Raw genomic sequence first — 17,195 nt, 5'->3', positions numbered from 1 at the left:
TCAGAAGAGGAAGGGTTGATGGCCCGCACGAGTAGAAAGTATTAATCTTAAAACCACACTTCCATTCCCACTGTGCCCACTGTGAGACTTTCTGGTTACTTAAATCGCCCCTGGCCCTGAAGTAATGTGATGGGGGGGCACAATCCACAATTCTGCACGGTTCAGCATTAAAGAAAAGTGATCATCATCCATAGGGTCTTTTAAGCAGGAACGCTATCGGTTTAACAAATCAAATTCTGTTCACAGGTCTCGGGATGCTGTCGTCATGACTGTAGCGTTTTAAGAGTTTCTGGATTTTGAGTCCACCAAACACTTTTGGAGTTTCAGGGGTACACAGCGTTGCAGCCTCCGATATGCTCCTCTGGAGCCGCGTTCGCATCTGGATCACAGCGGACATTTAGGCTAAAAACTTGGTGTAAATGACCTCGTTCTGACTCAAATTTGAATACCGGGTCTTACGGGCACTTGGGTGACACCATGAGAGCAGTATGGAGGCCTTTTATGTTTATTTCTGTTGTTTTTGGACGTTTTAAGAATCGGTCACCATTTACTCCAATTTTATTGGATTAGGCTGCAACGCTGTTTACCCTTGAAACACCAAAAGTGTTTGGTGGACTCAAACACTTCACCCACCCCTCCATCGACATAGTGGTGAGTATATAATGAGTGCATTTTCATTTTTGGGTGAACTATCCCTTTAAAATCCATATTGTTGTAAGATGGAAATTGTGAATGTGTCCTTTGAGCATTGTGATTAGAAACGAAAGGTTATAATGAAAGATAGCATCTCTCTCTCTCTCTCTCTCTCCCCTCTCCTCCCCTCCCCTCCCCTCCCTGGAGATAAACAGATATCCACAGGCTGCAGCTTTTGGTTGGAGGACGAAGAAGAAAAATAAATAAACAAACAGGGCTTTTGCCAGCGGGGAATTGGCCAAATTAAAACGTAAGCATGCAGTTGTTATATCATTGTCACATCTGGCCGGGCCACCTCCACCGCGCCTGCTGTCGGTGCGGTCAACCCGGGGGCGACAGGAAGTACGTGGGGGTCAGTGGATCCGGTGCGCACTAACCATGCCTCCGGCACGGCCCGGAGTGCACAAACTTTCGCCAGCTAAGCCCGGGCATGTGCGGGGATCGTGACGGGACTGAAGGTAAGTTCCTTTCTCCACTTCTCCTCCGTGCGTCCGTCACTGGCTCCTCATGTGCCATCCGTCACCACCACGCGCGTTTTCTTTCATTCAACCAGCTGTTGCACGGTCGCGCTACTTAAGTGTGTGGCTGGAGCAACAGAGAAATCACACCCGCCTTCTTTCACTGGAGAATAAAAGATGAAAACTTCAACTTTATAAAAACAGACCAGAGGAAATAAGGGATACTTTTTCCTTTAAAACAATTAAGGCTACTTCTTCCATCAATCTGGACAAAGCTCTTATATTTCCCCTCCCTGATTTAAGGAGGTGCTGAAAACAAATCAAACCCTCCTCAGTGAATGATTAATGGTTTAAAAAGTTCCTCAACTATAATTCAATTAAGAAAATGTATAAAGAAATGATGAATGAAACAGTATGAAGTTATTGAGTGTCATTTATGTTAGGATGTTGGCTATTGATTAATGGATAGTTGATTTGTTATATGTGATTTTTGAAAAGAAAGGAAGTCAAAAAAGTAATGAGCATATATATTTATGTTACACTCAAAAACAAATTATGCCTCTAACGTTGACTTTATGTAAGTCAATTACATGTTAAATTTCCATGTAACTTTATAACATTAGTTCAATGTAAAGTGCCACATGTTTTCTATCAGGTTGAGTTAGTGTGTTTAAATCAAATAACTTGAGAACTTCTACACAAAACATATGGAAATGTAATAAATGTAACAAATTGACATAAAGTCAACTATTAAGGCATAATTATTTTGTTATTAAGAGGATGAATAGTATTAGATTTTTTTCTTCCTGCTCCTTTTTTGTTGGTGGGATGTCTATAAGTGTGTAAGTGTAATGGTTTTATTTGTAAAATTGATTTGGATAACACTGAAATGGACGATATAAACTAAATTCACAGTAGGCTGCAGGACTGGCATATAGCTTCCTCCCCTCTGATACTGAATTAGTATCCAGCACCGTGGCTTGATTTCTTTCACAGAAACGGGCCTGCGTAAAAAGTAAAATACAGCTGTTACAGAAACAAGTAAGAAATAGTTGAATTGTCGGCTCTGTGATGGAAACCGAAAAGTGAAAAGCTCCTCTAATACCTACCTGAGATGACATGGCTCTGTAGAAATTGCAACTGCTCTCTGTTTAATGTGTGCTTGTCGAAATTAATGGAATTTACAGTAAATATCCCATTATGTTAAATAACATTGTATTTACTGTTTGCATTTACCTCGTTGTCATGTGGTGTTTCCTTTGTCTCCTCGAATAGTTTTAGTCTTCTTTAATACACATGGTGGAGCATAAACAATATATGAATCCTTTGACGACCATTTCTTCCAAAAGATCACCAATCAATAGCCATAATCTGGCCTGTTGTGTTAATTGTGTTATTGTGTATGCACATATAAGTAGACTTGTTGCTATGAGTCTGTCCCTGTCAGTAAGCTGATACTGTGAGGGAGAAAATTCGTCTTGAGGGTTCAAAAGTGTACAGCGTGTGTCATTTATAAGCAGATGTGGAGCTTCACTGTGCACCGTGTATTTTGGCATGTGTGTGTGTGTGTGTGTGTGTGTGTGTGTGTGTGTGTGTGTGTGTGTGTGTGTGTGTGTGTGTGTGTGTGTGTGTGTGTGTGTGTGTGTGTGTGTGTGTGTGTGTGTGTGTGTGTGTGTGTGTGTGCACGTACATCACTTGTTAGTATGCTACCTGGGATTAGTGACATGTGGAGAGTTAGACCAGATGGCCATATTTTCTCTGTCTGGAACTGGCACCAAAAAAGCTTCTAAAAAAACATAACGTCATATTTTTGTAAATGAGACCGGCTTAATCCTCACTGGGAGAGAGGAATGCCGGGGTGTGTATGTGTGAGAGTGACCTAGGGAAGCACTGGAAGGGATAACACTGCGTGAGTTGTCTGTACTTCATTGCTTTTGAGGTAAAATGAAATGCTCGTTTAATTTCATTCAACCTGCTGCAAAACACCTAGTGACTGTCAAATCCCCTCGGACGGACCTATGGCCTGATGTACTTTGGAATTTCATTGTGCGTTTATAATACAAAAAAGCCTGTGTGTGTTTCATTGATAACTTTGCTCTGATAGTTGCTGGCCACAGCTGCATGTGTGGCGTGTAACACTTTCATCCAGACAGACTCGCACTGGCACATCAATCTTTTTGTCAGTGCCAGTAATTGAGGGCGTCTTGACAAAGCAACAAGATCTGGCATGTCTTCCCTTTTTTATTGACCAGACACATTAACCAGCAGCGTTCAGTCTTTGTCCTTATTTAGAAGTGATGCACTTTAAATGACCTGTTCCTCCAGATTTAATACCTGCATTTAGATTTTTTTTTAAACCAGAACATCTGTCTGATTCCATCAAACTGCGTTTTTATTTATCCCTCTGCCTGAGCACATAACACAGGTCGCACCTTCAGTCTTATCAATTTCATCGCCTCCAGTTAAGTCTCTGTGCTGTTTTTAGCTGCTCCACTGGAAGTTTTTAATTCATCAGGAGGATTTTTGGCTGTACTCCGCTCATGCTGTTGTTGCCGTTGTTGTGTGCGTGCGTGCATGCGTGCGTGCATACGTGAGTGTGTGCGTTTGTGTGTGTTGTCAAAAAGCCAGGGGAGGATTTTGGTCCCAGCTGCTGTGCACTGGGACTTGGCCTGGAGCCTGCAGACACCCATGTCAGCATCAACAGCAATGAGAGTGCACGTAGACAACAAATCTGCTCCAGACAGACATATGGAGGAGGCAGGGGTGACTTGAGCAAACTTATATTAAGATGTTTTATTTTACATTTTTGGGCAGGATATTGAGTATCAGCCATGTTTAATTCAGTTTCACCACATTTAAATTGACTAGACGTGGATTTTAATTTTGATCTGCACCAACATTTTATGGTTTATTCTATGGTTTAAGTCTCTTGGAAATCTGTCAAGTAGTTTTTTTTGCGATCCTGCTAAATAACAGACAAACTAACAAACCAAGACGAAAACATAACCTCTTCTGTGGAGACAGTAAGAAGTAAGGTTACAAAGACGGTTGTAGTCGTCATCCAAAAATCTACTTTTATCCACTTGAGTCCGTGGTCCCTGGTCTATACTGTTGCACTATTTTAATGTGTTTAATGTGTGTGTGTTTGTGTGTTGCATCTACACTCGCTCTACTCTGTAATTGACCTGTTCATCAAACAGCCTCCAACACAGCATCATCAAAAGTTATTCAGCAAATTAGTGAAGCAATAGAGCACATGCTCATTTCAGGATGTAGCATCCCACGCGCACACAAACACACACACAAACACACACACACACACACACACATGCAATAAAACATAAAGTATAATGTCACCTTCTATAACTGCCACACTCTGGAGTACATCAGGGTCCATTTTGCATCTATTTTTAGCTCCATTACTGAGAAGCATTGTTGGCTCTGGTTGTGAGGGCTGCATTACCAAATGGACATTTGTAATTCATATTTCAGTAAGTGATGTAAAAGCTCAAGAGAGAGGGCTAAGGTTACGATATTCGGATAATAGATGTTTGATAATTAAAAATATATTCTAAATTACCATCTGCAATACTGGGTTTTTAACTAACAATTATTTTTAGTAAAAATTAAGTTGGTAATTATTTGCACAATTAATATTCATCAGATATGTTTGTTTGAAATGAAGCCACAATATCAACACTGATCACCGCATAATGATCGATACTTTTCTTAAATGAGTAAGATCTTTCTTCATAGCTGCATGCACTCCACTCTCTCTCTCTCTCTCTCTCTCTCTCTCTCTCTCTCTCTCTCTCTCTCTCTCTCTCTCTCTCTCTCTCTCTCTCTCTCTCTCTCTCTCGCTGACACACAGACAGCCTGACACACTCACTCAGACACACAAACATTGTCATCGGACACGTGTAAACTCAGACTGGGTGGAGATGGCTCAGTTTGGCATGGTTAAGTTGGCAGTGCGCAGCGTGAATGATAGAGACGCAGAGAGGAGCAGTAAATTACTGACAGAGCCGGTAAAATATTAAAAAAAATAACTTCATGTTCAATGTTTGAAAAGATCCAAAATGATTACTGTAAGCAGACTTAGTGGAGCTGTGCATGGCTCCCTGAGTGTGGCTTTGTGGCGCTGTGGCAGCCACTCTCGCCTGTGCAGTTGAGCTGTCTTGATTTCCTGGGTCTGTGTCCCGGCTCTGTGCACTCTCCCTCGGGCAATGGAACTGCCTGATGGCTCAGTACCACTTTTGGAGCTCTTGTGCATGAGTTATCATGGAGTGGAGCTTTAGTATCAAGGTCCTGCCCATATCTGTGCTCAACCAAAAGTCAGTCTTAGCTGTCAATCATGATGTTTCATCTTGTTTTTATAGCATCAAATAACTAATTCAAACTAAACTTACCCTTACACAAATGAACACTTTAATTTTTCTGATAAGAACTAACCTGGTTTTGATGAGAAGTGATGAATGTGAATTTTACAGCATATTAACCTATTCTGTTAGACTACCAAATTAAATTCACAAACCTTCCCAAATATGGGCCCTTTAAAATGTCACAATACTACATCCAATCTAAAAGAAAAAATGAAACTTGGCAAAAATTCTGTAAGGAAGCGACCTACTTTCAATCCCAAGCACAGTTTCCCACTATGTCGAAGCTCCACCTACTCATTCTTGTCTCATCCAATCACAACCTGACAATTAGCCAATCACTTGTTAGCTGTCAACCTTCAAGTGTTGTCTGTTTTTTCGGTTGTCATCCATCTGTCATTTCAGCACCATGAGGTTTTGTGTCTCACCTCTTCACCTCGACTGTAGATGCCTGAACTTCTACCCTCTGATCAGAAGTTTCCTCTCATGAAGTCATCAGCTCCATTCCTCATCATCCTCACCAGTGTCTATCCTCAGAGGAAGTTTTCTACATATTGAAACCATCATAGAACTTTATGACCTTTTAGTTCAAGCTCATACGTGACAAAGGAAAGAGTCAAATATGCACATTGACAAACTGGACCCAGAGAATTATTAGTATTTAAATCGAAAAAGAATCATTGAATTAATCTTTTTTTAACCAAAATATCCATTAATCAACTACTCATCACAACTAATGTAAGTGCAAGTGGTTTTAAACACTGAACCTTAACTTTAGCTTTAATATAGTTTTGTTTCTATAGATGGATTCTGAAGTTAACAAAGAATATTTGCTCGTAAATCTGCACATTTGTGTGTGTGTGCGCTCCTTTTTTGCGTTTGTGTGGCTATCTGTGATGGCTCACTATCATATCTGTGTTGATCTGACGGAAGAGATTCCTCGGCTTATGGCACTGAGCTGCCCAGCCTGCATTAATCTGCTTAATAGGGTCAAAACTCCGGTCCAGAAATATCAGCTCTACCAAACCATGCCCTCACACAGCCACAGACCACCCCCACACAGCCACAACCACCGTATCCACCAGCATGATCACAGGATCATAACAAATGCTGCAGCGCACAAGGTCAAACATACTGTATTTACTTGCCTTAATGTGAGAGTATCTCCGGTGATAGTACTATATAGTCCCTCCCCCCCCCCCCCACCACCACACACACACAGTGAGCGCACTTAACAGATACACCAACTGTTCTCAGCTGCAAACATCTGGCACACTGCAGATTTATTCTTGTGATAATGAATATTAGTCAGTAAAGTGTGTTGGAATTTGGATTTCAGTGTGTGCTGAGGGGAGTGAACCATCATTTAAAGACAGAGATAATTTTAGGTTAGTTTGTCATTTATTGCACAGGAGGCACGGGCTTTGAAACAACTGCAGCGGTAGAAGTTTCAAGTATATCTACTTACACAATATGGTATATAGTTTAACACTATTTGTGTGGAGCCACATACTGAAGTACTTAGAGGTTAAATAACTTGTCTATTAAGAGTCAAGTTTCTGTTTCAAGCTGTGACAAAAGCGGACCTGACGACCACTTAGATTAAAATGTGAAATATGCACCAGGATCAGCTGCAAGCAAAAGATCACTTGAAACTTTAATGAAGCCTCAACCCTGAGTGGAATTACTCAGGGATCTCTCTCACACACACAAACACACACACACATGAAGAAAAAAAAAGTAGAAAAACACCCCATAAAATTGTACCGGCTAACGTCAGACAGACATAATGGCCGTAATACGCTAAGCTTGATCTCCTTAAAAACCTTTCATGGCTTTAAAAGATCTGAAGTCAGCAGTCTTGATCCGCACCAAAAGCAAAATGGAGAGAATGTGTTGTCTCTTAATGAGGAGCGGGCAGAAATGTGAGATCATCCAGCTCAGTTGGAGAGAGTGAGTGTGTTGCTGTCCGTATCTTTTTCAGTGATGTGTGTTAAATTTTCATAAACGTGTCTTCACATTAAACCCGTTACTGGAAAGTAATGTAAGTTGGTGCTGCACTTGTCTCCAGTAGTTCACGTTTGCATCGGTTAATGCAGCAAATCCTCCGCTGAATTAATCAAAACAGAAAATGGTTAATTGTTACTCAGTGTAATACAATGTTGTGATGTCTGATGATGGTATTTCTTGCCGACCAGCTAGCAAAGCCTTAGCTCGCGGTTAAGCTAGATCTGCCTGAACATCTGCTCATGTTTACGCACATGTGGTAAAGTCACAAGGGCAAGCTCACTAAACTGCACAGTTGCTCAGCACTGCGTGTAAGAGCATGTTTCTGATGGAGATTCCCATGTTGGCCCACATATACAGTTCCCCCCCCCCCCCCACCCCACTGTATGTGTGCAGGGCTTTCCTGTGTTTGCTTGCATCAGAGCTTTATATGTAGAACAACTTTTCATTGTTTTGTTTTTTCACCATGTCTCCCCGTGTATTAATAGAGTGGTAAGAATAGTCATGTGTTGGCGTGGGCCCCATATGACACCTCCTTTTTTCGCTGTCCTACCGCGAGTCAAGGTCACGGTACCTCCTCGGAAGCATTTTGTCCTCACTGCTGCAATACACAGCTGCTGCTGTCTGGCAAAGGCTTGTATAATCCTGTACATGTTTATCTTAGATTTATTTATTCTTTTTTTTTATCTTGTCATTACTTTGAGCTTAAAGGGATAGTTCACCCGAAAATGAATATTCACTAATTGTCTACTCACCACTATGTCGATGGAGGTTTTTGAGTCCACAAAACACTTTAGGAGTTTCAGGGGTAAACAGCGTTGCAGCCAAATCCAATACAATTGAAGTAACTGGTGACCACTTCTTCAAACGTAGAGAAACAACAGAATAAAAACATAAAATGCCTCCATACTGCTCTTGTAGTGTCATGGAAGTGTCTGTAAGCCCCAACATTCAAATTCGACTGGAAACGGCGTCATTTACACAAGTTCTCGCGAGACAAGATCAGCGAGAATTTGGCTGCAGTAACTATAGGAGAAGGATAGCAGCGGACATTTAGGCTAAAATTATGGTATAAATGACACAGTTGAATGTTAAACTGCATATTGCTTTTATTCTCAGTACAATCAGAGTTTCTGTTTTGTTGTTTAATTCAGCCATTTTTTCCACTACACCTCCAATCCAGATTCAAGTAAAAGGTATTTTTGCCAACAGATTTTCAATGGATTCTAGAAAACGTTTTTATATCATCCCTACATTTACTCTTTCGTTGTCAGTTTAGCTTAGTTTGGTTATTCTTTTACAACTAGTACTCAGTAGGGCATAAACAATTTTTTTTTAATAGATAAATATCAGTTCCCTAAATATGCCTAATTTCTTTCTCATCCAGATCTATGAATTATTACGCAGTGTTATTGGATATGCCCTTAATGTTCTATCCTTTCACCAAGTTTCGTGGAAATCTGTGGAGTATTTTTTGCATAATCTTGCTGAGAAACAAAGAAACAGATGGGGGGGCGGGACATTATCTGCTTGCTAGAGGTAAACATGCAGCACATTTGTTGTGATTAATTGACATAAATAAAAAAAATCTGGATCAAATGTCTAAACGTTTTAGAGAAAAGAAAAATCCTGTTTCAAGAGGATAAATAAATATATAAATATCAAATACCAAAATAAATATTGATGTGATATTGAATTAGCCATAGTTTATCAGTGTTGACATGACTCTCCCCAGTCGTTGTTCACACATACTCATGGAGTGGAGTGGCAGCTTCCCTGCATGCCTGTGTGCACAAATACATTTTACACCGTGAAGACAGGGAGGTATGTCAAGAAGGCAGCTCGCTGACTCTGTCACTCTCTCATCGTTCTTTCCCTCTCAGCCATGTCAGACACGTAAATCGATTTGCTAAGCATCAATTATTAATTGTGATACTGTTAATAAATCAGATATGGTGTGTGTGTGTGTGTGTTTAAGCATGTAGAAATCGGAGGATCTTATCGCACCGTTCCACTCCATTGGGCCTTGAGCACATCACCCAGATCATGATGTGAGACAGTTTATAGGACACCTGGGCCACAGCACTCACACACAGACACATCCACAAAATGAACAGTGTTTAGCATCAGGTTCTTTTACACTGTCTGTCTTTTTTCCCCTTTGTTCCTCTGTGTGCATGCCTGTTTCAATTCATTCGTGAGTGTGCATGTGTTCACATGTGGCCTTTGCCACAGCTCTAGTTTCTACTTCAGCGTAAGGTTACCCAATGCTGTCTGTGATAGATTAGTCATTCTGATCCTGATTGTGGCCTTAGCAGAGAGCAGCCGCAGTGGCAGAACCTGTGGAGGAGCCTTTTCTCCCCCTTCTGTTTGACCTTTTTACAGAATATTGTACACACGTGGCTCGTAGGCTTCTTCATAAGTCAGGTAAGGTGTGTGCTGCTGTTTGTAGCTCTGTCTGTTACCATGTCTGGGCTGTTTGTACTGTTATTTCTATTAGTGTTTCTTTATGCAACAGAAAGAGTCTAAAGAGCAGGTTTGCAGCTGATGAAAGTAAATTCCTAAACCAGAGACTCTCAATAGATCTTGGTAGAGACCGATCGATATGTATCGGTCGGCAGATAATACTGCCCAATATCACTGACATAGCGGTATCAGCGTTTTGCGAAATGAAAACTTTTACAGAATATTCAATGCAGAAAAGTTAAAAAAGATTCAGATTTTAAGTATTCGTTGTGTTTATGTTTTCTTTTTATTTACTCCCTAATATCAGTATCGGCATCCCCCCCCCCCCCCCCCCCCCCCCAAAGTTCTCGGCCACGACTGTAATTAAACGTAAACAGCTGAATCAGTGCAAACCTCTTGATTCGTTTTAGAAACAATTTGTCTTTTCAGAGCGTCGGAGCACTCGCATTGCTTTCAATTACCTTTAGAGACAGACATTTAAGAGTGTTCAGGTCTGTCTGTTGCAATAAGCAAAATTAAACAATGATGGCCTGTTGAATTATTGAAAACAAATTAGGAATCGGACCAGCAGAGAAATATCATTGGCTAATTTCTATATTCTGATCTAAGGATAGATGTTTTGTATTTCTATTTTAAGATATGACAAAGTTCTGGTTGTTTAAAAGGTCAGATCATGTCATTCCAGTCATGTGGTTGAAGATCGGAGGAGAGAGGGGTTGGATTGATCATTTTAGCTGAGTGGTGATCTGTCATTAAAGCTGTAGGTGTTTTTCCTATTAGATACATTTGTCAGTTTTGAATCAACCTTCTTCCTGTACGGACAATCTCAGCTCTTGTTTCTCTTACCCCCTCATCGTCATCTGGTTCTTCTCTCCGTGATAAACCCTCTGTCCAGACTTGCTCTCTCATCATCCTGTCTCTCCATCCACCCACCTATCAACTCCCATTCTCTCTGACTGTCACTTTCCTTCCTCATCTCATCCCACCCACATCCGTCTTCCCAACAATTTTCACGTCATCCTCTTTATTCACTCAGCTGGACTCTCCTTCCCCCCAGCAGGATTGGTATCACTGGTGTTTTAGGTGGTGACTCATCTCTGGAGTCTTTAATTAAACATCTGCAGGCGTCAGCACTCGATCGCACACGTGTACAGTGCAAGCACAATGCACACACAGATCCACACTCAGACAAATGCATGCACACCTCACAAGTCAGCCTACAAATGATTTATTTCTTTATGTTAATGAGAGATACATTTATCAAAGACGTAAAAACAAACAGCAGAATAGAAACAGTCAAACTAATGTATTCTGAAGGTGAGAGGAAATTAAGGGGCACTGTCCAGCTTATATATGAGCCCTGGTGTCTGGAGGAAGTGAAGCCTATGCTATCGCAGCACAGCCATTTAATTATGCACTAATGTATGCACGGCCCCGGTTGTCCTGTCCTACCCTCTCCTCCTACAGCCTGATTTCAGGTTACTCTAACAAATAAGCCCTCCATTAGCTACATTTACGTCCAAATGTTTGGTCACTGTTTTGTTTAATCTTTTTTTCTTTTTCACAGTTACATGACTCATCACAGTGCCTCCACAATAACAGACTGTGGGAAAGAAGTTTCAAAGACTTCACTACTACGTCTGTCTTTCCAAACTGGTCAAATCTCCTCCTCATGCCAGTGTTACTGCTTAATCTCTTCTTTCTTTCTACCATTCTCTAGCAGCCTCAACCTCTTCTTCCTCTTTCTCCCCTCATTTCCGTATCTCCAACTCTCACTCGTCTTTCTGGTGCTGGCTGTTTCCAGAGAGATGGGTGTCTAGGAAACGAGGAGTCATGATAGTATATGTACTTCCAGACATAATATTCTTGTCAGCTGATGACAATTTTCACAAAGCAAACCCTTCACCATTGACAGGAAGACACTAACTTTCTTTCTCTCTGTGTCTCTCACTCCGCAGGTGTTAGAGGGAGGAAAGGATAGAGAAGACAGAGAATTCGTCCTGTTTAGTGTAGGTTGTGCTGACGACAGGATTCTCTGGTTCTCCGCTGCTGAATCCTGTGACTGAGCCGCCAATCTGTCCATTTGTGTGAGTGTGTGTGATTGTCTTACCCTGGGGTATCAAGGCTTGGCACTGGCTGAACTGCAGCCATGGAGGTGGCCCTGGTAGACTTTGAGAGCCTGGATGAACTTGACGGCAGCCTTGAGGATGAGGTGGACACCTATGCTGATGAGACCACAGCTCTCACGGTGGACCTACCCCCAGAGGACCACAGCTCACGCGGCAACTACCTTCTGCGAGCTTCTCAACTTTCCTCTACACCCTCCCACCACAGTACTGTGCCCTCCTGCATTTGGGAATCCACCTCATCTTCACCCATTCAACAAGCACATACACTGGTGGTGCCCCAGTCCCCTACGATACCATCCCCAAGCAGGCAGGGGCGCAGTAGCTGCGACAGCATAATCTCCAACTGGAAATTGCTGCTAAGTAGTGAGGGCACTAAGGAGAGTGAGACGATCTTCAATCGGCTTGCTAAGGAGTGCTGCGAAGATTTATTCGCCGATAAACCTGGGCTCGATGATGGAGAACAGAAAGTCATCATCAACATTGCTGGTCTCCGTTTTGAGACGCAGCTCAAAACATTGGACCAGTTTCCTGAAACTCTGCTTGGAGACCCTTTGAAGAGAATGGAGTACTTTGATCCAATGAGGAACGAGTATTTCTTTGATCGGAACAGACCCAGTTTTGACGGGATCTTGTATTACTACCAATCAGGGGGTAAGATCAGACGACCAGCTAATGTTCCCCTTGATGTGTTTGCAGATGAAATTGTGTTTTATGAGCTTGGAAATGAGGCCTTGGAGCAGTTCAGAGAAGATGAAGGATTTATAAAGGATGTTGACATACCTCTACCTTCTAATGACATGTACAAGCAATTCTGGTTACTGTTTGAGTACCCAGAGAGCTCCAATGCTGCCCGGGGTGTAGCACTTGTGTCTGTTTTTGTTATTGTCATATCCATCATTATTTTCTGCATGGAAACTCTTCCGGAATTTAGAGATGACTCTGACCCAGTTGTACCCACAGTTCTACAACCTTTCAACCAATCCAGAGGTAGCACGGCTCCACCTGGTGCCAATCCCACAACTTTCTCTGATCCCTTCTTCGTCATTGAGACCGCCTGCATCACCTGGTTTTTCTTTGAGCTCTGTCTGAGGTTTTTGGTCTGTCCCAGCAAAAAGGAATTTTTCCACAACCTCATGAACATCATTGACATTATATCCATAATCCCCTATTTTGTTACTGTGATTACAGAAATGGTCACAACGCCAGAGGAAAACTCAGGGCAGAACATGTCTTTGGCCATTCTTCGTATCATCCGCCTTGTCAGGGTGTTTCGTATATTTAAACTCTCACGTCACTCCAAGGGACTGCAAATCCTGGGACAGACTCTAAAAGCCAGTATGCGTGAGCTCGGCTTGCTCATCTTTTTCCTCTTCATTGGAGTCATCCTTTTCTCCAGTGCTATCTACTTTGCTGAGGTAGATGAGCCTAACACACAGTTTGTCAGCATACCTGATGGATTCTGGTGGGCTGTGGTTACCATGACCACTGTGGGCTATGGGGACATGTGTCCCATCACCATGGGGGGCAAGATGGTGGGCACCCTGTGTGCCATCGCAGGTGTGCTGACCATCGCTTTGCCTGTTCCTGTTATTGTCTCTAACTTCAACTACTTCTACCATAGAGAGACAGAGGCAGAGGACAAGTTGCCGTTGACAGATGCTAATGAGCAAGACATGAAGGCTGAGACAAATAACAAGCAGGGTAGCAACACCTCACTCAATATACCCAATGGCATTTGGGAGATGAACAAATAACTGAAGGACTCTGTTAAAAAGAAGAAGAAACTTCCACAAAGCAGTGTAAGAATTTTTAAGATATAGAGAATATACAGAGATTTAACCTTCATGATTTGTGTTGAAGAACGACTAAGTGAGGTATGTTGTTTGTAAACTTTAAAAATATGTTTTATAATGAAATACAGGGCATACCCTGATTGCCTCTTCAGTGTCTATTATGAGAATGACACATTGGAAATAACAGACAAGTCATGTTCAAGATGTCAACATATTACAAGCTTACTTTGTGTTAGGACAATTTGTTTGTTAAGCATAAAAGACCCTTATTGTCATATTTCAGCAGTATATATGTTTAAAGTTGTTTTTATAATTTTTGTCTTATTTGTAGTATCTTGGCCATTAATCCTAATGCTTATAACATTTTGCGCACCAGCTTGACTGCTGAGATTTTGGACACACAGACTTGAAACACAACTTTAAAAAGAGTGAAGAGTTGAAGTTTCTTCAAGGGCCATGAAAGTACAAGAGTTATACAGGTTTTAACCAGACACATTTAATGAAAATAATAGAGAGGAGTTAAATGCCACCAGCCTGCGTGTTATATGGAGCAACTTCTTGGCTCAATTTATGGGAATGACCTTTCCGCTGCTGCAATAGCTGACAAATAATGTTTATGACAGTAACATTACTGGCTTACTTCACTGATAGGTCAAGAGGTCGTGCAATAGGTCAAGTGAATCATGAGGCAAACTACTAGAACAAAAACTTAAAAATGTGCCGTATAGAGTTTCCACAATGTTACTATGACCATACTGAGAGTCAGTTTTTGATGCTTGAGACATGTATAGATGATCTATTGCACCCAAAAGATGATGCAGCTTTCTTCAGATGTGCAAAATCATCAAGTGATAGGAATGATGGCCAATCCTTCTCAAATAGGACCAAGGTTGTTTATGAAAACATTGCAAAACACAAATATCTAAAATTAAATGTTTCTGTAATGTGTATCTTGTATATAGTTTCTAGGATATAGGTCTGCTGTATTTATTTATTTATTTATTTTTAAATGTCTCACGATTTCATTGTATTTATTCATTCTCTCTGATACATATCGGGGGTAACAATACTCCACTAATTATAGTCGTCTGACTTCACACTATGTATTTAATGGAGTGCCTTAAAATACGTATTTAGGAAACTGTTGAACTCGCCATACATAATCTTACTGTAACACCCATCATCATGCATATATACTTATATACGTATTTTTTATTTCAGCTTGGTTGAAAATGTACAAGTTGTTCTCCATTCTGGCATTTGATTGTGAGAGTTATTATCCAAAATGCTGTCCAACAAAGAAATGCATTCTGACCTGAAATACAGTCTATTGTAGCCAAAGTACAGCAAAGATTGAATCTGTTTGTGAAGCGGATACCTTTTGGATCTCATGTATAAACATCATCAGTGGACATCATATTGACAGAATAAAAGTTTCAGTTACAACGTGATCAGAAAAAAACAGAAAGTAGAGAGAAGCCAAAGATAACCATGAATACAGGGTATAAAGGGAACTGTTATAGGGCTGTTGCAGGACTAATGGTAAATTATGCTGTGTTAATGCAATGTCAAAATGGTATTTTTTTATATCTTGTATTTACTGATTATAAAAGAAATGTTTGAAAGTAAGTTGCATGTTATTCTAGCTCCAGAAGGATATTATCTCAAAATAGCTTGGTCTTGTATAATGTCTGGATTTCTGGTTGAGCATAAAATCCAATTAAATTTACCACCAACCTAGAAAAAATGCTTTCATTGGTAACACACACGAGTTCTTTCAGATTAAAGTTAGCTATTGTGTAAGTTGTTAACCTTAATTTGAAGTTAAAAAACTTCAGTTGTGTGTTACCAAATAAAGTCATATTTTAAGTTGGTTCAACAATTTCTTTTTTCAGTGTTATATGCGTCTTCAAGGAGATGATACTTCAGCTTTAAGGATATAAAGATGATTACAGTGGTTATACAGTATGCCCATTTTAATGATATGAATGTCAGTCCCATGTCTGTAAAGTCCCAGTTAAGTAACTACTCAGAGGTAGACTGGCCTGAAGTTATTACCTTGTGTTGTCAGGACTACAACGTGGGTGAGGGTTTATCACAACAACATGACCATTACACTGTATTTGTATTTGTACATATCAGTATATGACTTACTGTTATGTTGATACAATATATTCTGGAATTTTAATAATGTCTCCTCATGTTTTATGTGGTCTGATGTTTTTCAAAAGGGTGTGTGTGTGTGAGCACGCTCTTGTACAGCTATCTTTGTGAGGACCACTACAACCTACGGAGTGAGGACATTTTGGGAAAGTGAGGACCTTTTGGCAGGTCCTCACTTTGTGACCCCCTTTAATGGACTGTTTGGGGGTTAAGACTCGGTTTTAGGGTTAGGGTTCGAATTAGGTTTAGGTTAGGTTAAGGGTTAGGGTTAGGCATTTAGTATGGATGGTTGGGGTAAGGGGCTAGGGACTGCATTATGCCAATGAGTGTCCTCACTAAGGCAGCTGTACAAACGTGTGTGTGTGGGTGCGCGCGTGCGCCAGGTGACAGAAGAAGAAAGTAAGAGGGGTCGGTGTTCTTGTAATTTCTCTTTATCTCAGTCGGTGTTAACCCAGAAAATGCCCCATGTTTTATACGATTTTGTCATTACTCTCAGGAGTCTGTCTCTGCTTTCACCGTTATGTTAGTGCCACACGCATACACACACTCACACACACACACACACACACACGGAAAGGTAGAGGTCACATTAAAGCAAGTGAATCAACAGTATCACTGGAGATCTTCCAGACAACAACAGGATGCCAGTCTGTGGATGACTAGGAGTAGTCTGAGCTATTAATGGTGGCCAGCTTCACCCGATACCCTTCTCTCAGGACTCACCTCAGAACCTTGTCTCGGGCTGAGGAGGCTCCTAAAACCTAAGGCTATAGATTCACTTCATAGACTTGAAGCAATAAATTGTGGAATAACTCAACGAACAGTATAACTGCTTCACAGTCACCAACAAGCTTTTTTTCTTGCTTCAAGTGTGATGCAGTGTGAAAAGCAATAGACCCCCCGACGAGGTAACGTGAATCTAATTTCTTCATACAAAATAACAATGAATAAACTGTGTCATGCATGTTCCTATGAAGTAGCTGGTGGGACAAAGTGGAAGATATGTTGTTGACAAAATGGATAAGTAATCAGCAGTCGTAAGATCGTGTCTAATATCAACATCTTTATCTGTGACTAATATTCAGAAGATACAATAAGGTGATGAGA

The 17,195-nt window shown here is 41.0% G+C and overlaps 1 protein-coding gene across 2 annotated transcripts; it reads left to right on the top strand.

The window, feature by feature from the left end:
- The first annotated feature begins 883 nt into the window (after nt 1–883).
- On the top strand, nt 884–13,898 carry LOC117764005 (potassium voltage-gated channel subfamily A member 10). Of its 2 annotated transcripts, XM_034589391.1 has the most exons (4): nt 9,552–9,588; nt 11,064–11,068; nt 11,994–12,012; nt 12,128–13,898. In XM_034589391.1, exon 4 carries the CDS (start codon nt 12,153–12,155, stop codon nt 13,884–13,886), a length of 1,734 nt encoding a protein of 577 aa, XP_034445282.1. In that variant the 5' UTR covers nt 9,552–9,588; nt 11,064–11,068; nt 11,994–12,012; nt 12,128–12,152; the 3' UTR covers nt 13,887–13,898. The 2 variants fall into 2 exon arrangements, with proteins under 2 accessions (XP_034445281.1, XP_034445282.1); XM_034589390.1 differs by lacking the exon at nt 9,552–9,588 and adding an exon at nt 884–1,151 and having other exon boundaries at nt 11,994–13,898.
- The last annotated feature ends 3,297 nt before the right edge of the window (nt 13,899–17,195 follow it).

Source organism: Hippoglossus hippoglossus, chromosome 7, assembly GCF_009819705.1.
Source record: "Hippoglossus hippoglossus isolate fHipHip1 chromosome 7, fHipHip1.pri, whole genome shotgun sequence".
NCBI lineage: Eukaryota > Metazoa > Chordata > Actinopteri > Pleuronectiformes > Pleuronectidae > Hippoglossus > Hippoglossus hippoglossus.
The sequence above is the reverse complement of the archived record's forward strand: the minus strand, read 5'-3'. Positions and strand labels throughout refer to the sequence as shown.

What these genes read in the sequence shown, in the direction of transcription:
- LOC117764005 (XM_034589390.1), top strand. Translation starts at nt 12,153, where the DNA reads ATGGAGGTGGCCCTGGTAGACTTTGAGAGCCTGGATGAACTTGACGGC.